This window comes from Diadema antillarum, unplaced genomic scaffold (genome assembly GCF_040938485.1).
Source record: "Diadema antillarum isolate AM-2024a unplaced genomic scaffold, OU_Dant_1.0 seq00001597_RagTag, whole genome shotgun sequence".
Lineage (NCBI taxonomy): Eukaryota > Metazoa > Echinodermata > Echinoidea > Diadematoida > Diadematidae > Diadema > Diadema antillarum.
In genome coordinates this window covers 175,003-196,626 of record NW_027272313.1, presented here as the reverse complement: position 1 = coordinate 196,626, position 21,624 = coordinate 175,003, and the positions used below count along the sequence as shown (strand labels likewise).

The window sequence follows — 21,624 nt, the reverse complement described above, 5'->3', positions numbered from 1 at the left end:
ATGTGCAGATGCTCTATTTTGACTTGAATCATGGGCCTAATTGAATTGGATTGGGTATTAGGATGTTTTGTGGATGAAGACTGTATCCTGAAGAGTGTTCAAAGAGTTTTATACCGAGTGTTGCTTGAATTAATGTATATCAGTTAGTAGGTCAAAAATCATGATCACCATCATCACCGAACCGCAACAAGCATCGAGAAACACACGGACTGATCAGCTACGACGTCGTCGTGACGCGGCGCGCGCTACTACAATATAATACGAAGCACACGCAGTTGTAGTGTACTTGTACGTAACGTGTGTGTACGTACCGTGGCCGTACGTACGCATATGTGCTGAGAGAGGTATGAGAAACGCGGAGTTTCTTCGGAGAACTTGTTGGACTCTAGAGTCAGGACCAATTCTCGCTAGTAAATCATGGGGAGAAGTGACAAGAAAAGGCGGAGGAGTAGATCTAGATCGAGGTCTAGGTCTAGGTCCCGTGAAAGGCAACGAGATCGTGAAAAATATCGGGAGCGGCATAGACAAAGGTTTGTGCATACAAATCCCAAGATAATCAAAGCCAATTCAGCGTAAACGTATAATGTGTAGTCCCATGTATTTTCATCTATGTTAGTATTCCCGAACAATGTATTTTTACGTGCACATCGAGCACATTTGATATAGGTTAGCTGCCGTGACTTTCGCCCAGTTACGTTATTAAATGTGAACTAGGTCTAACTTGTTAGTGGCAGCCGGTCTAGTTAGAAGCCGTAGAACTAATTCCCACGTTGATCGCAGGCTGAAATACAGTTCTATTTCTGGCATGCCTGTCGAGAAGAATTTGTTGTTAGTGTTACACTGACTGTGACAAACTGTGTGGTGGCATTCGTAGAAAACAAACGCAAACCCACCCAACCCAAACTTTAAAAAGCAACAAGACTAATCCCGGCGCAGGGCGCTGTAACCAGTAACAGCGCCCTGAAGACTTGTAGACACTTTCAGGGGAATAGTGAAGTAGTTCTAATCAAGTGCACTGCGATGCTTGCAATTCAGTAAACAACCCATCGTTCAAAATGACACTTGGATTCGCAACGAAAAGAAACATGTTGTAATACCATATTGTTGAATATTGTAGGCAACAATGTATCACTCACCATTACCTCCGAAAACAAGATCAATCGTCATCATCTTTGAGACCATCTCCGCGAGATGCGAATTGCCATTTTGAACATATCACGTTCAAATAAAATGATCTGCGCATGCTCGTATGAATATTCATTTCAGTTCTCAGCAAGCCGTCCTGTTTTTTTTTTTCCACACGCATACATTGTGTATCATAATATGTGCTACGTTTTATCCATACCCGATCGACAGCAAGGCTGTTGGCGCATGCGCTGTGTAAGTTGTACTACAATATACGAAGTCCGGAAGGACTAAAACCTTGGATAAAATCTTTCACTGGGCTCTTAAAAGAGATCGTATTGTAAATTGATTTCGGCAGCTCTGATTGTAAGTATCTTATCTAACAGTATGGCAATAATTTTCAGTGTAAAACCCTGTATTTTGGTCTCTGGTCACCAAAATGCTGAGCCATATTGGGTGTTTCTTTGATAGCCATAGGGCTGCCATGCGACCCCGACTCAGTACGGGTTAGGGTCGCTGGTGTGGTTACAACAAGACATGAAATGAGCCATATGAGTATGACATCATTGACACTTAACAAAGTTGAATTGGGATGTTTGGGATTGGCCTATTGGGTATGAGTGTAAGAATTAGCTTATTTACACTAGTAAGTGATCATACATCATGTACTTCAAGTGTTTTTAATATTAATTTTATTTATCAAATAATGAATTTCCATTTTTCCTTCAGAAGCCCCTCGCCCCCCAGCAGTGGCAATGAGCGTGATCATCAGAGACACAGCAGAAAGAAGGCAAAACAGAGATCGAGGTCCAGATCTCGAGACAGGGAACACCGCCAGAGCCACAAGCACAAGCACAAGAGAAGGTCTCGCTCCCGATCTCGTTCACCCAAACAGCAGGAGGTTGTGAGGCCAAAAACAGATGGTGTGATAGACAAAAAGTAAGTTACTAGGCCCTAGACCTAGTTCTTTGTTTATTATTTAGTTCTTAATTCATTAATTCATTTGTGTTTTGTGTGCAGTAGGTGCATAGATCTTTGTAGCATTTGATTTGACTTGGAATCACACAAAAGAAGAACAAAGTTATGGAGAAGAACAATTACAACAGGATGTCTCGTCCCCCAAACCTACAAGTATATGAACTTTTGCAGAAGGGTTGGACTTCTGTGCTTGCCTAGAAGTTGTATCTATAGATAAAATGTTGTGAGTGCATTCATAGTATACATTGCATGAAAAACCCATATCTTGATTCAAAAGTAATAAATGGCTTAAGAAATCAGGAGAGCGTGATATGTACCTGTATTTTTTCTGTTTTGTTTGTGTGTCTTCAGATCTCTCTTATATTCTCTATATGTGTGTAAACGCACTATATGCAGTGACAGTAGGGTATATGGTATACTGAACATAACTACACCATTTACGAATTGATGTTATCATGACATGTTATTGTGGGTGGATAGGAAAATTTAAAGCATTAGTGTGACACTATTCTATATGTTTGAAAGAACCTAAGCTAATCGACTGCTATTCTCCACTCACTGCTCCAAATCCATACCTACACTATCGGTACCTCCCCACTCTGCACTGCCAATGAATCAAGCATTGCATGAATTGAAATATTAGTTTGTTGTTTAATGGAAATTACCTTTACTGGTAAATTGATGTCATTTGATTCAACCAGACTGACTGTCTTCTCATATGATTCAAATGTTAAATTTTGCAGAACCCAGAAAGCATTGATCAAGGCTACAGAGACGATGGAGGAGAAACGAGCCAGGAGGCTGGCCAAAAAACAGCTGAAGGACAGAAAGAGGAAAGAACAGATGGGATGGGATGAAGAAATGATGGTATGTTGCATGCATATGAAAGGCTAGGTTTTTGTTTATGCAACCAGTATCCAGCCAAACTATTTCACTTTGCGTGATGACAGCAAACTGTGAAGATTTTCAGGCCACAAGGGCCCGAATTCATGAAGGTGGTACTAATGAAACCATGGTTTAAACCATGGACAAAAACCATGGAGCGCCAAGTGTCGCATGGAATATTTCGTTACGAAATCAGTCATTTCGTCGATGAAATGATTATTTTGTAACAATATGACAACATTTTGTATAAAACTAAATGAACATTTTATCCACGAAATGATAATTTCGTTAACAAAACGGTCATTTTGTCAAAGAAATGACCAATTTCGTAACGAAATATTCCGTGCGACACTTGGCGCTCCACGGTTTTCGTCCATGGTTTAAACCATGGTTTCATTTGTACCACCTTTGTGAAATCGGGCCTTTGTGTCCATGCTGTTTACTTTGGGTTCACTATTAGCAGGTTCAAATGTGAGGGCCGTACTTCTATGCTTCCAGACTACGTCGTTAGCAGATTTGTGATAGTACATTGGCTTGATAAAAATTCTACACCCTAGATTATTCATCCCCCTTCTTTTTGTTCAGGCATGGGACGGTTTTATCATTTTGTTGTTGTTGTTGTTGTGGTTTGTGTTTGCTAGGACACACAGTGTTCAGTACAGTGTTATAAAAAGTTTCGTTATAACAGAACAGCATAGTGTAAAGAGGTATAGAGATGATAATTTGGGGACCTGGATTTTGATTTCGTTGTAACAAGAATTTCATTATATCTGTGTTTGTCATGATAGGAGTGCACTGTATGATGCACATTAAAGAGCATATAACCGTTAAATTTCTGAATAGGATATATCCTTGCTGGGTTTTATCTGTCCTCACAGCATTTAAAAAAAAAAAATTAATCCCAACACTTACCACTGGGATTGCCATTAGCATGCAGATAATCGTTTTGAATTAAACTCTGCTATTTGTATGACTTCTTTGATTGATAGCAAATATTGTAAAGTTTTGTGTTTTACTGCCTAGTTAAGATAGACTCACAGACAGTTCCAGATGATATTGTTCATTAATACTTGCTATGATAGAATGGAATTGAATTCAGTGTTACTTAGTGCCTATATGCTGTAGTTTATAAGAACTTGATAGTTGAAGTTGTTCCTTGATATGATAAATAAATTTGTTGTCATGGTTCATGACTACAATGAGCCAGTCTTTGAATCAGAGGTTGCTGAAAGTTATATTTGTTTGCTTGTTTTCATTTGCAGGGATATACCAATGAAGACAATCCATTTGGTGATCCAAACCTTCTAGATACATTTGTGTGGCAAAAGGTAATTCTTCCTCATGAAATCATGAAACATTCACTCTCAAAGTTTGTAGTTTAGATTTACTGTGCATTATAGCTTGCAAAAGATTGTTTTTAAAGACATTATTTAGCATTTGCAGATGAAACAAAAAACCCAGCTTTAGTGCTTCAAAATAGTTCTGAAATGTGAGTTAGGGATAGAAACAACCAATGTAGAAATGTTAATCAGTATAATCAATGTTAAGTATTGTTAAATATATAAAATGTGAACAATAGTCATAATAGAATTGTTTCCGAGAATAAACCATCTACAGTTATGGTTTATTGGGGAAAATAGTGATATCTCCTTTTATATTAGGCTTTATTGCAAAATTTTTGGTATGGTAGGATGGTTTGTGAGACAACTGACCTACACATATGCATCAAATGTGATAACTCAAACATTTTTAGAATTTGAAACAATGTTTCAAAGAAATCAGTCCGTTCATAATTATCCAACACGGCGATCAAATGATTTCCATTTGCCACTTCTGAGAACTTTGTTGGCTCAAAACACATTTATTTACGACGGGCCAAAGTACTGGAATTCACTTCCCAGTAACATTACAACAGCTCAATCTCTGAATTCCTTCAAGAATAAATTAAAATCATTTTTATTGAAATTTTACAACATCCAACAGAGTTAGTTTCCCTTTATCATCTCAGTCAAGTCATCATTCTTTTTTACATAAGTCCTAAGTATGTCCCTGTCTGTGTTCTAAATATAACGATGTGTTTTTCTTTTTCTCCTGCATTTTTACCAACATAACTACATATAAAAAATGTTTTGCATTACATTCAATCCAGCTTGTCTTTTGTCACTTATTTTACATTATGAAATCTAGATTGCTTGCGTCCACGATGGCACATGCTGTAGTTCCCTCTTTTTTCTCCCTTTTTTCCTCTCTTTTTTCCTCTTTTTTTTCTTTCCTTTTCTCTCTTTCTCCTCTTCCCAATCATTTTTATGTCAGTTGACATCAGTTCGTTTATTGTGTTTTATATTGATGTTTTGTGTATTTTCTGAGGGTCCCATATCGTACAAGCTTTGCTTATTAGTGGGACCCTCCACTTCCATCCTCATCCTTAGTTGACTTGCATTATACGCTTTATGTATTTAACAAAGATGTAATCGCATCTACTTTTCATTTTCATAATTTTCTTATGTACCTTTTCAAATTTTGTTCTGTATCACAAATATCCCGTGTATATGCAAATGTACATAATTTCTTTGTTCATTTTGATGGAGGTGAAAATAAAGTTGAAAGTTGAAAGTTGAAAGAATCACTGCTGCCAGTGGTAAACTGCCTTTAGTAAGCTGAAATCAGAGCGTGATAGCTTTCTTGTTGATAATCACAGGATGGTTTTATAGGGATGTGCAATATCAATTACTGTATTTGAAGATATTTAAGCATTCCAATTTTCTCAACATAGAAGACAGAGAATATGATTTGTTAAGCCAAAGATAGGTGTTCTTCTGTAACAGGCTTTTAAGAGAAAGTCGAAAAAGTCTGGCCCTGGTGGTTGATTAAGCATTGTGGTACTGAGTATCTTCCTTTACTCAAGTGAACTGTGATTTTCTTTGCTTTATGAGGTAACAAACCTTGCAGCAGATTGTGAGCATAAAGACTACTAGTTAGGATTGACTACACAGGAAAAAGAACTGTAATCCTTGTGTGATCTAGGCATATAGGACTTCCTTCACCAGTTCACATGTGTCGCAGTTTGTATGTTTGTGAAAGGAAGAGAGAGCTTCTTAATATTTTCTGTGGCCTCCCAAAGGTGTACATGATTTCATAGGTGTGAACCATGTTAGAAATATCTATAGCAGTGGTAAATATTCCTCTCTTTGTCTTTTTGCAGAAAAATGAAAAATTGGGCATTGGTGACGTGGACCCGGACAGTATGAAGAGAATGGTGAAGCGAAAACAAATTGAGAATCGGGTAAGTTATGGTTTGTGATTGCCAGTAGGATTTGTTCCAGACTTCTTTAGTTGAGATGGTTGTAGGATCATAAGTAGTAGGAGACATTAAGCATTGGTCCAGAAACATACATACATGATTCATACATACATAAATGGATGAAATGGTTGATTAACATCTTCAGGGATAAACATTGTCTGCTGTTATATTCATAACATATATCTTGATAATGTATCACCTTTTACAATGGTATTCCTGTCGCTCAAAACTCTGCATGTATCATCCCACTAAAAACAGAAGTGGGTTATCAAATCAGTTGTGAAAAAATGAAGTCGCAATGATTGTGGCAATAGTAAACATATAAAACAGCTCTTATTTCATAATGTGTTAGATAAATACAATATTGTAATTGCATTTATTTTTCTTTTTTAATTCTTTTGAGTCTAGAGTTTTAATCTCATTCTGCAGTGCTGATTTACAATTGTTGGTTCACCTGTAAATGCCTGTGAAATCTTAAACTTGAGCATTCTTACAGGAATCAATCTAATGCATCACTATGTTCAGATGTTTCTAGATATTTTGAGTGCCTTTTTGCTTGGCATTCCTTCATTAGTACTTTAAAGATGTTAGAATTTAGCCTACTCATGGTTTCTGTCAAATCTTTTGTTCATCCACAGTTGGAACTTCAAAAGGTGAAACAGCGCAGAATTGAAAGAGAGAAGGAGAGAGAGCAGAGGGACAAAGAATTGGTAAGCCTTGCATAAAAACTAGTTCATCTTGACCTGAGTAAATTTGGTATATTTAGATATGTTCAGTCTGCCCATGATGTGCTTCACTTTAGTTTTTTTTTTTGTTGCACTTTGTTATGAATCTGTAGTATGGTTATGTCAAACTTGTCCTTGCCACCTTGCTTTCTCCTTTGAGATTTTAAATGTGAAAGAGTTTTGCATACTTATGAATGCACTGATTTAATGTTCTGATGAGGCTGAGAGCAAATCAGTGTAGTGCATCCATTTGCCCATTGACTGTATGACCAGTGGAAGCATATTGACAGTCTGTTATTATAATGAAATTTTCTTCATTTGACTGAAAATTGTGAAATATTCTGTAAATGCTCAAAGGTCCTATGGAGTTATATAAAAAAAATAACATTACACAGGGAAACTGCTCCAATTGATTTTCAGTGGATAGTAGTGCATGGAATTTAAATTTGCACGTTCTGAAGGAATTAATGAACTAGTCCTAACTCACCAATACAGATGTGCTTGCTGCAGACTGTTGCATTCTTTAATTCTCCAGTACAGATTTGGAAACATGGGATAACATATTATGAACACAATGTTGTGTAGTTTATAGAATATCTCTCTTTATTTCCTCAATCATTATATGCTCTGTGTCCAAACAAGCCATTTTGATATACATCTCACCTTCATGTATGTGCTATTTAGAGAAATAGGAAATAAATGAGGGACATGGATGGGATTGGTTGGACAGAAAACTGTACTTTTGAGAAAGAACTTTGGGAATGCATTCACTCATCAAATTTTTGATTAAATTTGTGTATTGTTCTACAGGAGGAGCTACAAAGGGCCAGGGAAGCTGAATATTTCAAGGAGTGGGAGCGACAAGAGGACACTGTACGTATCTCCTTTTTCTTTTATTTCAGACTAAACACTAATGATACGAGGATGACAAGCTCTATAGTAGCAATTTCATGGTGTAACCTTCACCTACCCTCATTATGTCATCGACTGTATTAACTATCAATGCTATTACATTTGCATGACAGTCATTGTTTTTCAGCACTCTGTGCAAATGCTCTTCCAAGATATAATTGCCCTGTTTCTTGAGCTATTATTCGTAAATACACACTATTCAAGGAGCTCTTGCCAAATATGCAAGCTTGATGGTTCTTATCTTTCAATAATGTCAGTAATTTTCTATTTCCTCTGAAAATATTCTTCGTAACCGTGCTCTAGACATGCAAATATTAAGACAATGCTTTCTGATGTTCTATTACTTCATACAGGATTTTAAAGATGAATAGCAATACTTCTTGTCATTTTTAGAATGAAGAAAAGAAGACCTTATGCGACACCTCGTTCAAAGTAAACACAATTTCTTCAAACAAAATAAAACCAAAATGATTATTTTGAGATGTTTCAAAGTGGAAAAATGTATGTAAAAATGCACCAGAAGAAGAAGAAGAAGAAGAAGAAGAAGAAGCAGAATTGTAGTTTATTAATGTTATTACTCCTTATTTTTGTTTAATCTTATATTAATTTTGCAGTTTCACATAAATCAAGCCAAACTGAGGTCAAAAGTGAGGATCAAAGATGGACGAGGTGAGCATGATGCAAAGTGCTCTTTATGCATGCACACTTACATCGCTTCTGCTTGCACATGATTCTTTTGTTTACAGTTGACTCCCATTATAATGAAAATTCTGTCATTGTATCAAAATTTTTTTATAACGGCAGGGAAGTTTGCACCATTGGCTTTAATGGTAATAATTTTGGGACCTTAATTTTCGCTTCGTTGTAATGAAGTTTTGTTACTATCATGGTTCATTGTAACAGAAATACCATATATTTAGCATTTAAAAAAAAAAAATTATTATTTTTTAGGCTACAACCAGACTCACAACACAAAGTTATGATAAGAAGTAAAAACAATAGGGATTACGCAAATAAGTATCATGCAAGATTCCTGCAATAGACTGGGAAGCAAATTATACATCAAACTTTTGTTAATAGATTTGGCAAATAAAATGGCAGGTTCAAAGTAGGTTCAGATAAACGGCCAACAAAAATATCAAGTTTAGAGGAAAAATATGGCAAAAATGATGATAACATACGTGTTAATGTAAGAGATGAAGCAAAGTAGTCATGGAAGAAAGTTACAATGGAAAGAAAGAAGACAGAACTGACAAATGAAAAAGAAGTGAAAAAGCTGTCTAAATACTCATTCTTTGCTTGCCACACCTCTTCTATGTCTAGCCAAACCTATTGATCTGCTGGGTCAGTACATCAGCGCTGAAGACGATGAGGATATCTCACTAGAGATGCAAGAGCCATACAATGTCCTCAAGGTTTGTGACAGGCTTTCTTCCTCCTATTCTCTTCCTTGGGTCTGTTTCATGAAAGTCTAATAAGAGACTTTTTGCTCATAAGACACACTTATGAGTGACTTCACAAGATGGATATTGAGAATCTCATATAGCTACAAACGAGCGACTTTGGCCATTCTGAGATTTATGTAAAGACTTTTATTTGATGACTTGATGAAATGAATCCCTTGTCTCCATTATTCTCATCCTTCATCTTCTCTTCTCCTTCATATTTCTTTTTCTCTTTAGTTTTTGTCCCCTTCTCCTCCTCCTTTATCTTCTTCTTCATACCTTTCTCCTTCTACTTCTTCTACTCTTTGTTCATGTCATGCATGTTCCCAAATTATTTTGTTAAATATATATAATTATGTCAGCAAGGTAGTGTAGACTTATAGACCAGAATTTTTGAAGGTGGTTTAAACTTAGACCATGGTACAAATTCAAACCATGGTCTAAAATGAGTGTGAAATAGGTGTACCTTTACATGAGCGTAGCAAGGCGTGTTTGTTACTGAATGTCTATTGTACGCAATTTGTCAATTGTATTTGTTACACAGAAGAAATTTGCATAGACCATGGTTTAGATTTAAATCACCTTTGTGAACTTAGGCCATAAAGTTGATTTCTATATTTTCAAGCATTATCCATATTCTGTTGTTGTTGAAACTTGTGCATGTTAAGGATATACTTGTTTCTCTAGTCAACTTGTTTTTGTTTTGTTTTTGTAGGGACTGACAATAACTGACCTTGAGGATTTGCTGGAGGACATTAAAGTGTACGTGGAGTTGGAGGAGGGAAAAAACTTGGAGTTTTGGAAAGACATCACTGTGATTGCTGAAGATGAGCTCACAAAGCTTAAGAAGATCACACCAGAGGGGCAAGGTAAGTAGACTGTTATTGCTTTTCTTGTTGTCTTTAACCTTGGGACCACCACCTCAAAGTTCTGTAGGCATTATGTTCGTACTACATGTTAAATGCAGTAATGGCAGAGTTGAAATGAAAACAGATAGTAGCCCGGACTAGCCACCAAAGAAAAGGGTGATATGAAAATTGACAACAGAAGATACAGAGAATAGAAGATCATACCTGCCAACTGTTCAGTTTTAATCTGAATATTCAGATTTTTCACTGAAAGAAAACGCATTTATTTCAGTGTGTTCTGATATTTTTGTGTGAAATATCTGTCAATAGTAAAGTATGTGAAATTTAAGAAAGTTCAGATTTTAAAATAATTTTTCTTTGTTTGTTCAGATTTATTAAGCCTCAGGGTTGGCAGGTATGAAAGATGTATCACCTTAGTATGTGACAGTAATATTTGAATTATGATTTGTTGTGCAAGTTGCTGTTGGAGAAGCAATGAATGTCTCTAAGCAAGCAACGTACAGGACCGATGGCTTTATGTCCTCTCCTAAGGACTAGAAAACAAGGATAACTTGCTTTGCCTACAGTCACAAATGCTGCTGCCAGGGGACTTGAACTAGGGACCTCGTGATTTCATCATTTGTGATCCTATCCACTGAGCCATGACATTTTCTTATGATATGCTGTATAGATATAATTGTCATATTTTATGATTTCATTTCTGCTGTCATCTTTGCTGTCGTGATCATGTTTGGCTTACTGCATCATCATTATTTTCATTTTTTTACTTGATGTGTAACTCCGCAGAAGCCATTGACAGACGAGAAGGCATCAATACTTCGGTCAGCTCAGAGGTTGCGGATGTCTTCAAGAACAAGACCCATGGTCAGCTGCTGGCACTGAAGGCTCAGATAGTTGCCAGGATACAGAGCGGCAATGCCTTAGATATAGGTAACTACACATGATTATCAGTAAAGGTGAAATGTTATTGCAAGTGTGCACGCCTTGGTATGTTAGACTTTGTGTGTCAAACTGTGATGTCTTGTAGCAGGGTAGTGTCATTTTAGAATGTTTTCACTGTTTTCAGTTTTATGTGAAGATGGAAGAGATATGTTTATGCTGTTTTTAAGGCTGATGTAACTGGTACTAATTTTAATTTATGTATTTAGTCCAGTGGTGTAATATGATGTAGGCCTAATGGAATGAAAAGAACAGCAAATTCATGCACCAGAATGAAGAGTTGTAAAGAGAAGTAAATAAAAGAGAGCAAACAATTTGAGAGATTTTGTGTTGATAACCACCCATCCTCAAGATGAATTCCATGCATGTGACACACTTTGGGAGGAGTTTTAATGTAACATTCTTTTCATCCTACAGGTTACTGGGAGTCACTCCAGCAGCAGTTGGATGCCCACATGGCCCGGGCCAGGCTGAGAGAACTGCATCAGGAGAAGTTGAGGAGCAAGCTGGCTGCTCTTCGCCAACAGGTGAGGCATTGTACAGACCAAAGAGATTATGCCACAAGAGGACGTAGTCCAGTAGTGGAGAGAGCTGCCATTTCGCGTTGTGGGAGCTGCCATTGCTCGGATCCTGTACATTTATTGAACAGTAGATGGCAGCACACTGTTTAAATGCGCTCTACTTGCGGCGTTTTATAGTTATATCACAACGGTCAAGTAATCGTAATGTTTGAACATCATAATGTTGCTGATGTTGTTTGATTTTATGGCGCGAGTGGGACCATTGTACGCGAAACAAATGTCATAATGCTCAAACTACTTCCTAGTCTACACTCAGGTTCCCATTGTTTATTTTGTGAATAACAAAAAGGTCTGTACTCTATGAAATGGTTCATATGATATATCATCGTAGAAACTAATATCTAAACAATTAACCACATTGCGTTTCTGAAAATTAAAATGTGTTGTGGAGAATAAGAAATCATTCCAGATATGATATGAGAAGACATGACATGAACGTAGACTGAAATCAGATGCCTGGATGTGAGGGTGCGCTCCCTCTTCAATTTTGTACACACGCGTATGGCGACTGCTTACTCTAGATATAAAATCTCTTTGGTACAGACACACTGACACAGACACAGACACAGACACTGACACTGACACTGACACAGACACAGACACAGACACAGACAGACACAGACACAGATGCAGACGCAGACACAGACACAGACACAGACACAGACACTGACACTGACACTGACACACACACAGACACACACACAGACACAGACACAGACACAAGCACAGACACAGACACAGATGCAGCCATTGACACTGACACTGACACAGGCACAAGCACAGGCACAGACACAGGCACACACGCACACACACACATGCAAATGGAGACAAGAATTTACAATGCATTTGTCATGAGACTGAAATCCATGATCTGGCTAAATCTGTAGCTTGAAATTCTACAGATCGCCCCCATCCTGATCAGCCTACCCCGAGATGTAGTAAAGTACCATCCAATCTTCAAATTATAGCATGAGGGCATCAACAGTTTCAGATAGTCCAGGGGCACTAATCACCATGTTCTCTTCTCTACATTCACATTTTTAAGGCGTAGAAACGGGATTATGCCCTTTCATAACTTGTGACTTTTGTTTAGAACTCACGAGAGCAACCACAAATGTGCAAGTACACTCTCAAAATGTTTCTGCACAGCACATGAGAAAGAAGAAGATGCAGGAAAGATATGTCATAAACATTTCATAATTATTTCTCCATGAATGAACACTGTGTGTGATCACAGAGACTGAAACTAAAAGAAGTGTACAGATATTGCTTGCTTTCCAGTGCATTGCTGATATTATTGCCCTGAGTGATCTCAACTCTGTGTTATGACCTGAGGAGCTTGCTCCGAGACTCAGACTAGTCTTCATCGAGTTGAACATCTTGTGATATTTTTTCCATTTTCCATGGCAGCAAGGGGTGGAGGCCCAGCCCCTGTTCCCCTCCGCTGGGGCGACATCATCCGAGTGGGACCCCTCTACTCAGCCGATAAATCCGGCGTCGGCAGAGGGCGCAGAGATAGAGCTACCAGATGACGATGACGACGACGTAGGGCCGTCGCAGAGGAGAGAAGAAAGTCAAAGTTCGCAGGAAGCGGTAGAGGGCACTGTTGCTGGTGGAGAGGAAGGAGGGGCTACAGGAGGGGCTGCTGCCAATGAAGAGGAGTAAGAGTCGTTGATGCATTTATGTTGGCCTCAGACTAATCTGAGCTATGTGTTGCTCTTTCTCCTATATCTTCTGTCCCATGTTATCTGTGGTTGGCATGCTGGGATACGAGAATACCCGTAACAAATTACCTATATAGCTTTATAAAACTGACCTCTGTTTAAGGATGCACACTACTGAAAAATCTTAGCTGGATTTGACTGTTAACCATGAGCTTAAGCTTTGATGCACATATCGTTTTCACCTGTGTTATTTGTGATTTTTGAATGTACCCCTATAGGTAGCAAAAGCATCGGGCCACCCATGAAACACCACGTCACCTTAAAATCCTATGCCCGATCAATGTCTGTCAGCTCTTTACCGTTTGTGCAAATGGTGATGGTACCTCATAGAGGGCCCCCAGGGTGGGGCTCAAATACCCAAACTTTGGAGGGTGTTGCCTAAGGTGTTTGCAACAATCCCCGAATCTCAAGATTTTTGGTAGTTTGCTCCAGGCCGAGTGCCATGAAGGTTTAATGCGCCACTTATGCGGGCACCAGACATACTTGGTCTTGTGTTAATGATAATTACCATATTCTATTCTGTCAATCTAAATTCAGACCGGAGTCGATATTGACGGAGGAGGACTTGGCAGAGGAGAGCTACATGGAGTACTACCAAGGTGGCTACAGCCCACGGCTCCTGGAGCAGAAGGATCTCTCCATCGAGGTCTTTGTCCAGGATCCCGAGGAAGACAGACTCAAGCTGGAGCAGGCTCGCAAGCTCCTCATCAGCACGGGGACAGCAGAGGTGAGCAGAGAGGTGCTATGGACACAGGAAAATGGAACAAGAAAATGATGAAAATAAAAGCAGTAATACAGCAACAGTATATAAGTTTGTAGTGATACTATCAGATAATGTTATTGGAGTGTGTATCCGTGTAGTGACTTGTGCTGACTAGAACACACACACAAGGGTAGTGCACAACCGATTTTTTTTCAGCTTTTTCCATTTACTTAAGGTTCGTGAATTATTGTGCCGTAAGAATCTATTTTTGTACTTTGCGTAACTTTTTAGAAAGTATTGCCTAGCATTTTGTTATGAAAGTGGAATGTTACCATGAATATAAAGAGCTGATTATGTAAAGCAGCAGCCAAGAATACACTGTTAAGTTTCAAAGATTAGTAATGCCTTCTGAACACCACCGAACCAAATGGGCGTATATTGTCGCTGGGGCTACAAGACCTCGTATCTAAAAAATGTCAAATGTTCAGGAGAGCCAAAAAACATGGCGACGAAAGCACTATATCGAATGGGATACCTTTTCCTTTGACATGCTGTGGTGGCTTTATTTTGGGGGTAAGACAGCTAAGATTTGGACAGGACGTAACTTAACTGATTATCTGACCTTTAATGAAAAAAAAGTCATTTTCACCAAAATTTCAGATACGAGGTCGTGTCGCCCCAGCGATGATATGCAACTGGTACCCAATGATGGGAAAACATTGTTTGATCGAAGGTTTTGAAATGTTTCAGATCATTTGATATAGAAAGCTTTTGCCTTTCATAAGATAACTTGCTTGTGACATGACATAGACATGACATAAACATAATTTCCCTTCAATGAGAATGTGAAATAAAAGGCAAAGCTTTTCGTCGGTTAATCTCTAGTGACATGATTAAGCTGTCAACTTTTGTTAATCCGATAACTTGTGTCATTTTGCAGACCGACGCTGAGACGGAGTTCATCAAGAAGGCCAAAGAAGACATGGGGAAGGATGAGGCATCCTTTGCTGTGGAGGTCACCACTGAACAGAAGCCATACATGTGGGCAGACAAGTACCGCCCTCGCAAGCCACGATTCTTCAATCGTGTGCACACTGTGAGTGCTTAAATCTATTTCTCTCTTTTCACCGTGTCTTACTATGTTTAAATATACATTTATGTTACATGCAAGCGAAATACATGTACATCAGTTGAACCTCATTATAAAGAGGTTGTGTAACAGAACCCTCTTATTTCAAAGTGATTTTGTTGGTCCCAACTTGTGATATTTCTTTATTTACATTATCTGATATAACAAGGTATTTGTCAGGGTTTATATGTCCTTGTCATGACAGGGCTCCCTGTACTCGTTTTTTTTTTTTTTGTTTTTTTTTTTTTTTTTTTAAAATAGTTGAAATGCCGATTGTATCACATTGGGGAATGTTCTGTTTTGTTTTCTGTTCATATTGTTTTGTGTAGATTTGTTGTGGTATCCTCTCAAAGATGCCCCTACCACATCAGAGGAGGCATGACAGAAATGATATGATGTCAGTTATTCCTGGAGCTCATGTATTTTCATGAAGAAATTGGGAAGAAATAGAGAAATATGAGAAATATTTTGCAACTGAAGTGGCAATCTCTGACTCTGGATTCATATTGTCTTTTCCTGTTGACAGGGTTTTGAGTGGAATAAGTACAACCAGACTCACTACGACATGGACAACCCTCCACCGAAGATTGTTCAGGGCTACAAGTTCAATGTGAGTACTCTACATCTTGGGCCTTGTGACTTTAATTTGACTTCATAATTTTTCTCATGTCAGAATGATCGAAAATCATCCTATGCTGTCCTGTCAGGCATGAGTAATTTAAATATTTTTGCCTCAGTACGTAACACCAAAGACCACACACAAGTTGTACAAATGTTGAAGTTCACACAAGTAAAAGTTACCCCAGGATTGATATGTTAAGCGTGTTCTACATGTATTGCGTAATTTTCTGTTGTGTAAAGTAGAAACTTAAGAAAATCTTAATATGAAGGATTTTCTGCAGTCCCTTTGGATATGGCATAGGCAAAGTTGACTGTAATGAATTTCTGGTGACCATTCATCATAAGATAGATAGCATACAAATTTGAATAGATTATAAGAACAATGTGAGGACAACACGCATTTAGTATTTACATTCATTGTTTCTCCTGTTGTGCATTGTAGGATTTCATATTTCAGAAAAGGTTGCTTTCATCTTTCAGGAATTGATCTTGGTTGATATTTGACTGTTACAGATATGACTGGTACTAACATCATGCTCATTATTCATGCGTATTGTTGATTCACTTCAAGGAGTATCAATGGCGGATCCAGAGGGGGTGCACTGGGCACGCGCGCCCTCTTTATTTTTTTTTTGTTAAAAAAAAAGAAATAAAAAGAAAAAAAAAATGTTGGGGGAGGGGGGCATTCACCCCCTTTAACCCTAACTAGGCCGGGCTATTTAGATAGTTGATAGAGCCGGGGGGGCCTCCCAGGCCCCCCCTCCAGATCTCGGCCGTCGACCGCGTGATCGCGACGAAAATTGGCACACACATTGCCTATGATGTAATCTAAAATGCCATGAAGTTATTTGTTCAAAAAAATCATCATTTATGCTAAATTATGCTAATTTATGCATGATGATGCATAAAATCAGACTATTTGGTATAAATCACAAAATAAAGCTCTCAACAGGCACATTTTTTGTGTAAATATTCTTTTTAGTGTCCTTAGCAAATGTAATGAAAAAAATTGTGATATCAGAAAAAATTCTTAAGTATTCTATTGTTTTTTGGAATTTCTTATGTATTTCTTTGTTTTTTCGACTTTATGTTTTTCCTTGTTTTTTCGATGAAATTTGTCCGCGACATCGCTCCGAACAAGAAAATATATTATTCATTGATTTTAATCAATAAAACACCAAAATAATCATGCTTTTATGAAATTTGCCTGTAAGCACAGTTTGCATTGAAATTGTACACGAATTAACGTTTTTGAGCTATTTTTGGTCTGACATGCATGTACATATTTATGCGTAACTTCAGAACCGCGCGCCCGGACGTCGCAAATTTGGTGTCAAAAGATGCGGGAGACTCGAAAGAAAAAAGTCATGAAACGTCGCGGCGATAGCTTTTTGCTATTGCGATACATCGCACGGAAGGTCGAAGGGGGGGGGCTCCGAGGCCCCCCCCCCCCCCGGCCTAGTTAGGGTTAAATTTGTAAAGGTGCCTCTCCTTTACGGAATTCCTGAATCCACCCCTGAGCATGGAGTTCTAAAAGTGTGAAATATTTAATGTCTGTGCAGATTTTCTTTCCTGATCTGATTGACAAGAGGAAAACACCGGAGTACATCCTCACACCGTGCCCAGAGAATCCAGACTTTGGCATTCTGAAGTTCCATGCAGGCCCACCATATGAGGTATGATGAATCAGAATGATAAAGTAACCACCACAGATGTATTGCCAATTTCAGCTTTGAATGTTAGATCTTCCTACATTTGTAACTGCGGGTACATGTACTATATTTGAATGTGTTAGCAGGTGCATTTGCACATTCTCTAATGATTGTCTCACGTTTTTGGAAATATTACTAGCAACTGTTGACATGGAACAAAGATGGTGCTTTCACTCAGTGAATTATGGCCCGGTTTTCAGGATGTAAAACTTCCTGTATTGCATAAAAATTCTGGCACATCTCATGTATGCAGTTACCAGAACATCATTACAATCACATAGAGGAACTTGTTTGTTAATCCATTGTTAGGAAATATTTTACAATCTAATGTTGATTGAGGAACTTCCACTATTGTAACACTTGCACTGTTGTTACTAATATTACATGCTAAATGGTATGTATTTTATAACATTTATGTATTAACAGTGAATTGTGCAAGTCTCAAATATATGACACTTGATAAATCAATTTGTTTGATCACATTTCCCCCCGCTTCAGGATATTGCCTTTAAGATCGTCAACAGAGAGTGGGAATACTCTCATCGCCATGGTTTCCGCTGCCAGTTCACCAATAGCATCTTCCAGCTCTGGTTCCGCTTCAAGAGATACCGCTACAGGCGGTGAGGTCAGGAAGTCGCTCTGTCTGTACGGACTGAATATCCCCCAACGTGGTACAGATGCAGAGACTGACGGTCTGTTTGCGATTGGTCACCAGCTTGACTGGTGTCATTTCTTCCAGCAACTGTCCCAACTCTCTCCTGCATGTCTGTTTGATGAGGTGCCATGAGAAACTGTGACCTAGCAACGCGTTACATTCTGCCCAGGAGCCAATGTACTACCTGCCATGGGTTTTGCTTCTGTTCGCACTGTTTCTACAAACACTGTCGGAAGTATTTACTTTCTGCAGTTAATCTTCAGGCAATGATACTTATCAAAGTGACAAAGTAACCTGAACAGTTCAACACACTTTTGTGTTATCTGATATCTACTAATGTCAGACCAGTTTAGTTTTGTGCCAATCTTATCTGTTGTAACTCCAAAATTAATGAATTTATTCTCAAGATATCCATGAGATTTTCAGTCTTTATACTTCTTTGCATTATGCCACTTGATTTTGTTTTTTTCGGTACCATCAATGTCAGGAAAATCTAACCAATGTTGCACATGTGGACCGCAAAATCCGATACAGGGGAAATAGAATGCAATGCACATCATGTGAATAGAGGGTTTCCCAAAATATGTGCTGTAATAAGGTTTATCTGGTGCCCCTGAAGTAAAGAAAAGCACAACTTCTTGAACCCCATATTGTAACATTTCCTTGTTTTGGAGCATCATTTATTCCTTGCTTGCAATCATCAAGCACACCAAACTACATGTACCATACATACTGTGTACCTGTGTACTTCCAAGAAGCTGGGATGAATTATGCACAAGTTGTGTAGGTTGTAAAATTAGCATGTACATGTATATCAACAGTTTGCCTGGGCTTGTAGAATCCGGACAATGAACATCTGTTCTTGAAGAAGCTGGTACTCAATCTTTATCCAAAAGAAACTTATCAGACCAATCAGTGTCATAAAGACTACACAGTAAATACGTTGACAGTGCAATCTAAACATAAACTATCGTTTTCATTGCAAAGTACACAGTATGTCATTGTGATGTTCCAGTCTACCATGTTTTGTAGATGTAACTTAGCAATGACTTTAGAGCTCATAACATATTTTCCCATGTATGAATATTCATGTGTGTTATGCCTATGTACTGCTCCTGTATTGGGCATGGCAAAGAGAATTGCTGGGTTTCAACATCAGAATGTCTCTTCCTACCAGGTATTCCATGTACCTCACGAAGGTTAAATTCCATGTAAAGCCCAGCCTACACTCTCTATCACATTTAAAGGTCCAGTTTACCTTTGGGAGCAGTGATTTTAAAAATGTTCAAGACATCACATTTGATGCCTATGTGTAGGTCTGTTGTATCACAAAACATCCTACCATATAAATTTTTGCAATAAAGCCTAAAATATAAGGAGATATCAGTGTTTTTCTGAATAAACCATAACTGTAGATGGTTTATTCTGGAAGCATTCTTATTACTATTGTTCACTTTTTGTGTATTTAACAATACTTCACATCAATTATACGGATTCAAATTTTTATAGTGGATGTTTCTATCCCTAACTCACATTCTAGAACTATTTTAAAACATTAATGCTGGGTTTATGTTTCATCCGCAAATGGTAAATCATGCCTTTAACCCACAATGCCGGCCAAACTTATTGGCCCAAATTCACAAAGGTGGTACAATAGAAACCAAACCATGGTCAGGTGTATGCAAATTTCTTCTGCGTACATATGATTAACAGATTGCGTACACCAACAGATATCCAGTAGCAAATGCACATTGATATGCGCATGTCAAAGGTATGCCTAGTTCGTGCTAATTTTATACCACGGTACACATTTTGTACCACGGTTTATTAGTTTAAACCACCTTTGTGAATTCGGGCCATAGAGCTCCAGGCCTCACTGTTCATGATGAATTCACTCAAAATGTATTTAGACTATGTGGTGAAAGGCAATTTCAGTGTGCTTTTGAAAAATATGGTCACATAAAAAAAAAAAAAAAAAAAAAAAAACCCATTGCAGATTACCATACAGATAAGGCTGCAAGTACATTAATTATTGGGAGGGAGTGGGGAAGTACTCTCACAACATTTATATACATACAATTGAACTTGGCGTGGGAACAACGCATTACAATATTTCAAAACAAGGTTGTTCATCTAATAATGTACTGTAAATTTAGAAATGTTTGTGATTTGGAGCTGACAGCCTTTCTTGCTGTATTTTTTGGGAATTGTCACTGGCATTCAGTGCATAGAGTGCAGACGAACTTTCACTTGCATTTCAATTTTGCGAATCTTGGCTCTCATGAAATTCGTGAAATTAAAATGCATACAAACATGTCTGGTTTTACAGTATTGTGTTTATCTTTTTAGGAAATTGGAGCTTGCATCATATTCACATGTGAAAAACTAATGTGTATCCTCACATTTCAGAACAGTCTGGGAACCTTGAGACAATATAGTTATTGCTACCCTTGTGCATCTATGAAACTTCTGAATGGACACTGTGATACTGCAGGATACTACTATAAAGGTTACATTTGTAGTACATGTTGCCTTTCAACATGTAAAATATATGTGAATATTGAAATTTTGTTAATAAAAATGAAAACATGACTATGTTCTGTATTTGCATTTCTCTTTAACTTATTTCATTTCATTTTGTATTGCCAGAGAGACATTAACTGTGTTTGCAGTTTGGGTTTCCTTGTTTTGTTTTTTAATACTGTAGACAAGTCAGTCATGTACGCATGGTTGTATAAGCCTACACAATGTGCAGAGGTATCAAGTCTCTAATATCATTTAAAGGGATGGTATAGTTTTGGTTAAGATGGGGGATTCAGATTTTGACTGAGATAATTAGATATGACTTTTGAAATGTTGCAGAGCATACAATTTTAAAAGGAATTCAGAGTTTATTTGATGAAAGTTGTTTTGAAAAACAAAGTACAGTAAAACAAAGTGGTCTGTTCCACCTTTTATTAGGACTGCTACAGAGTGTATGTTTTTAGATATCTCGGCCATTTCAAAACTAAGTTTCATCAGATAGACTTTGAATTCCTCTCAGAATTGTATGCCCTTTAACATTTCATAAGTGGTTTATAATTATCTCACAAAAAAGTTGTACACCCGAACTCCATCTCAACAAAAACCTACACCTCCCTTTAAAAATTACAAGCACATTTACAAGAAACAAACACAAAGTAAACTCTGTACTAGTTTATAAAATAAGAAAATGTATTCTACATAAAAAAAAAAAAAAATGTCAGTTCCTTTGGTTTGACAATACACGATACCACAGCAGAGGACATACTCTGTATGATGCAGCCTGGATATTTATTGCA

General features: G+C 37.8%; 1 protein-coding gene across 1 annotated transcript; it reads left to right on the top strand.

Annotated features, from left to right (window-relative positions):
• The first annotated feature begins 417 nt into the window (after nucleotides 1-417).
• Nucleotides 418-20,224, top strand: LOC139710987 (splicing factor Cactin-like). The gene is made up of 18 exons (XM_071622902.1): nucleotides 418-530; nucleotides 1,855-2,064; nucleotides 2,847-2,970; nucleotides 4,251-4,316; nucleotides 6,191-6,271; nucleotides 6,928-6,999; nucleotides 7,825-7,887; nucleotides 8,541-8,595; nucleotides 9,250-9,341; nucleotides 10,087-10,240; nucleotides 11,027-11,170; nucleotides 11,597-11,706; nucleotides 13,171-13,421; nucleotides 14,022-14,211; nucleotides 15,128-15,283; nucleotides 15,843-15,926; nucleotides 17,500-17,613; nucleotides 18,148-20,224. Exons 1-18 carry the CDS (start codon nucleotides 418-420, stop codon nucleotides 18,271-18,273), a joined length of 2,205 nt encoding a protein of 734 aa, XP_071479003.1. The 3' UTR covers nucleotides 18,274-20,224.
• The last annotated feature ends 1,400 nt before the right edge of the window (nucleotides 20,225-21,624 follow it).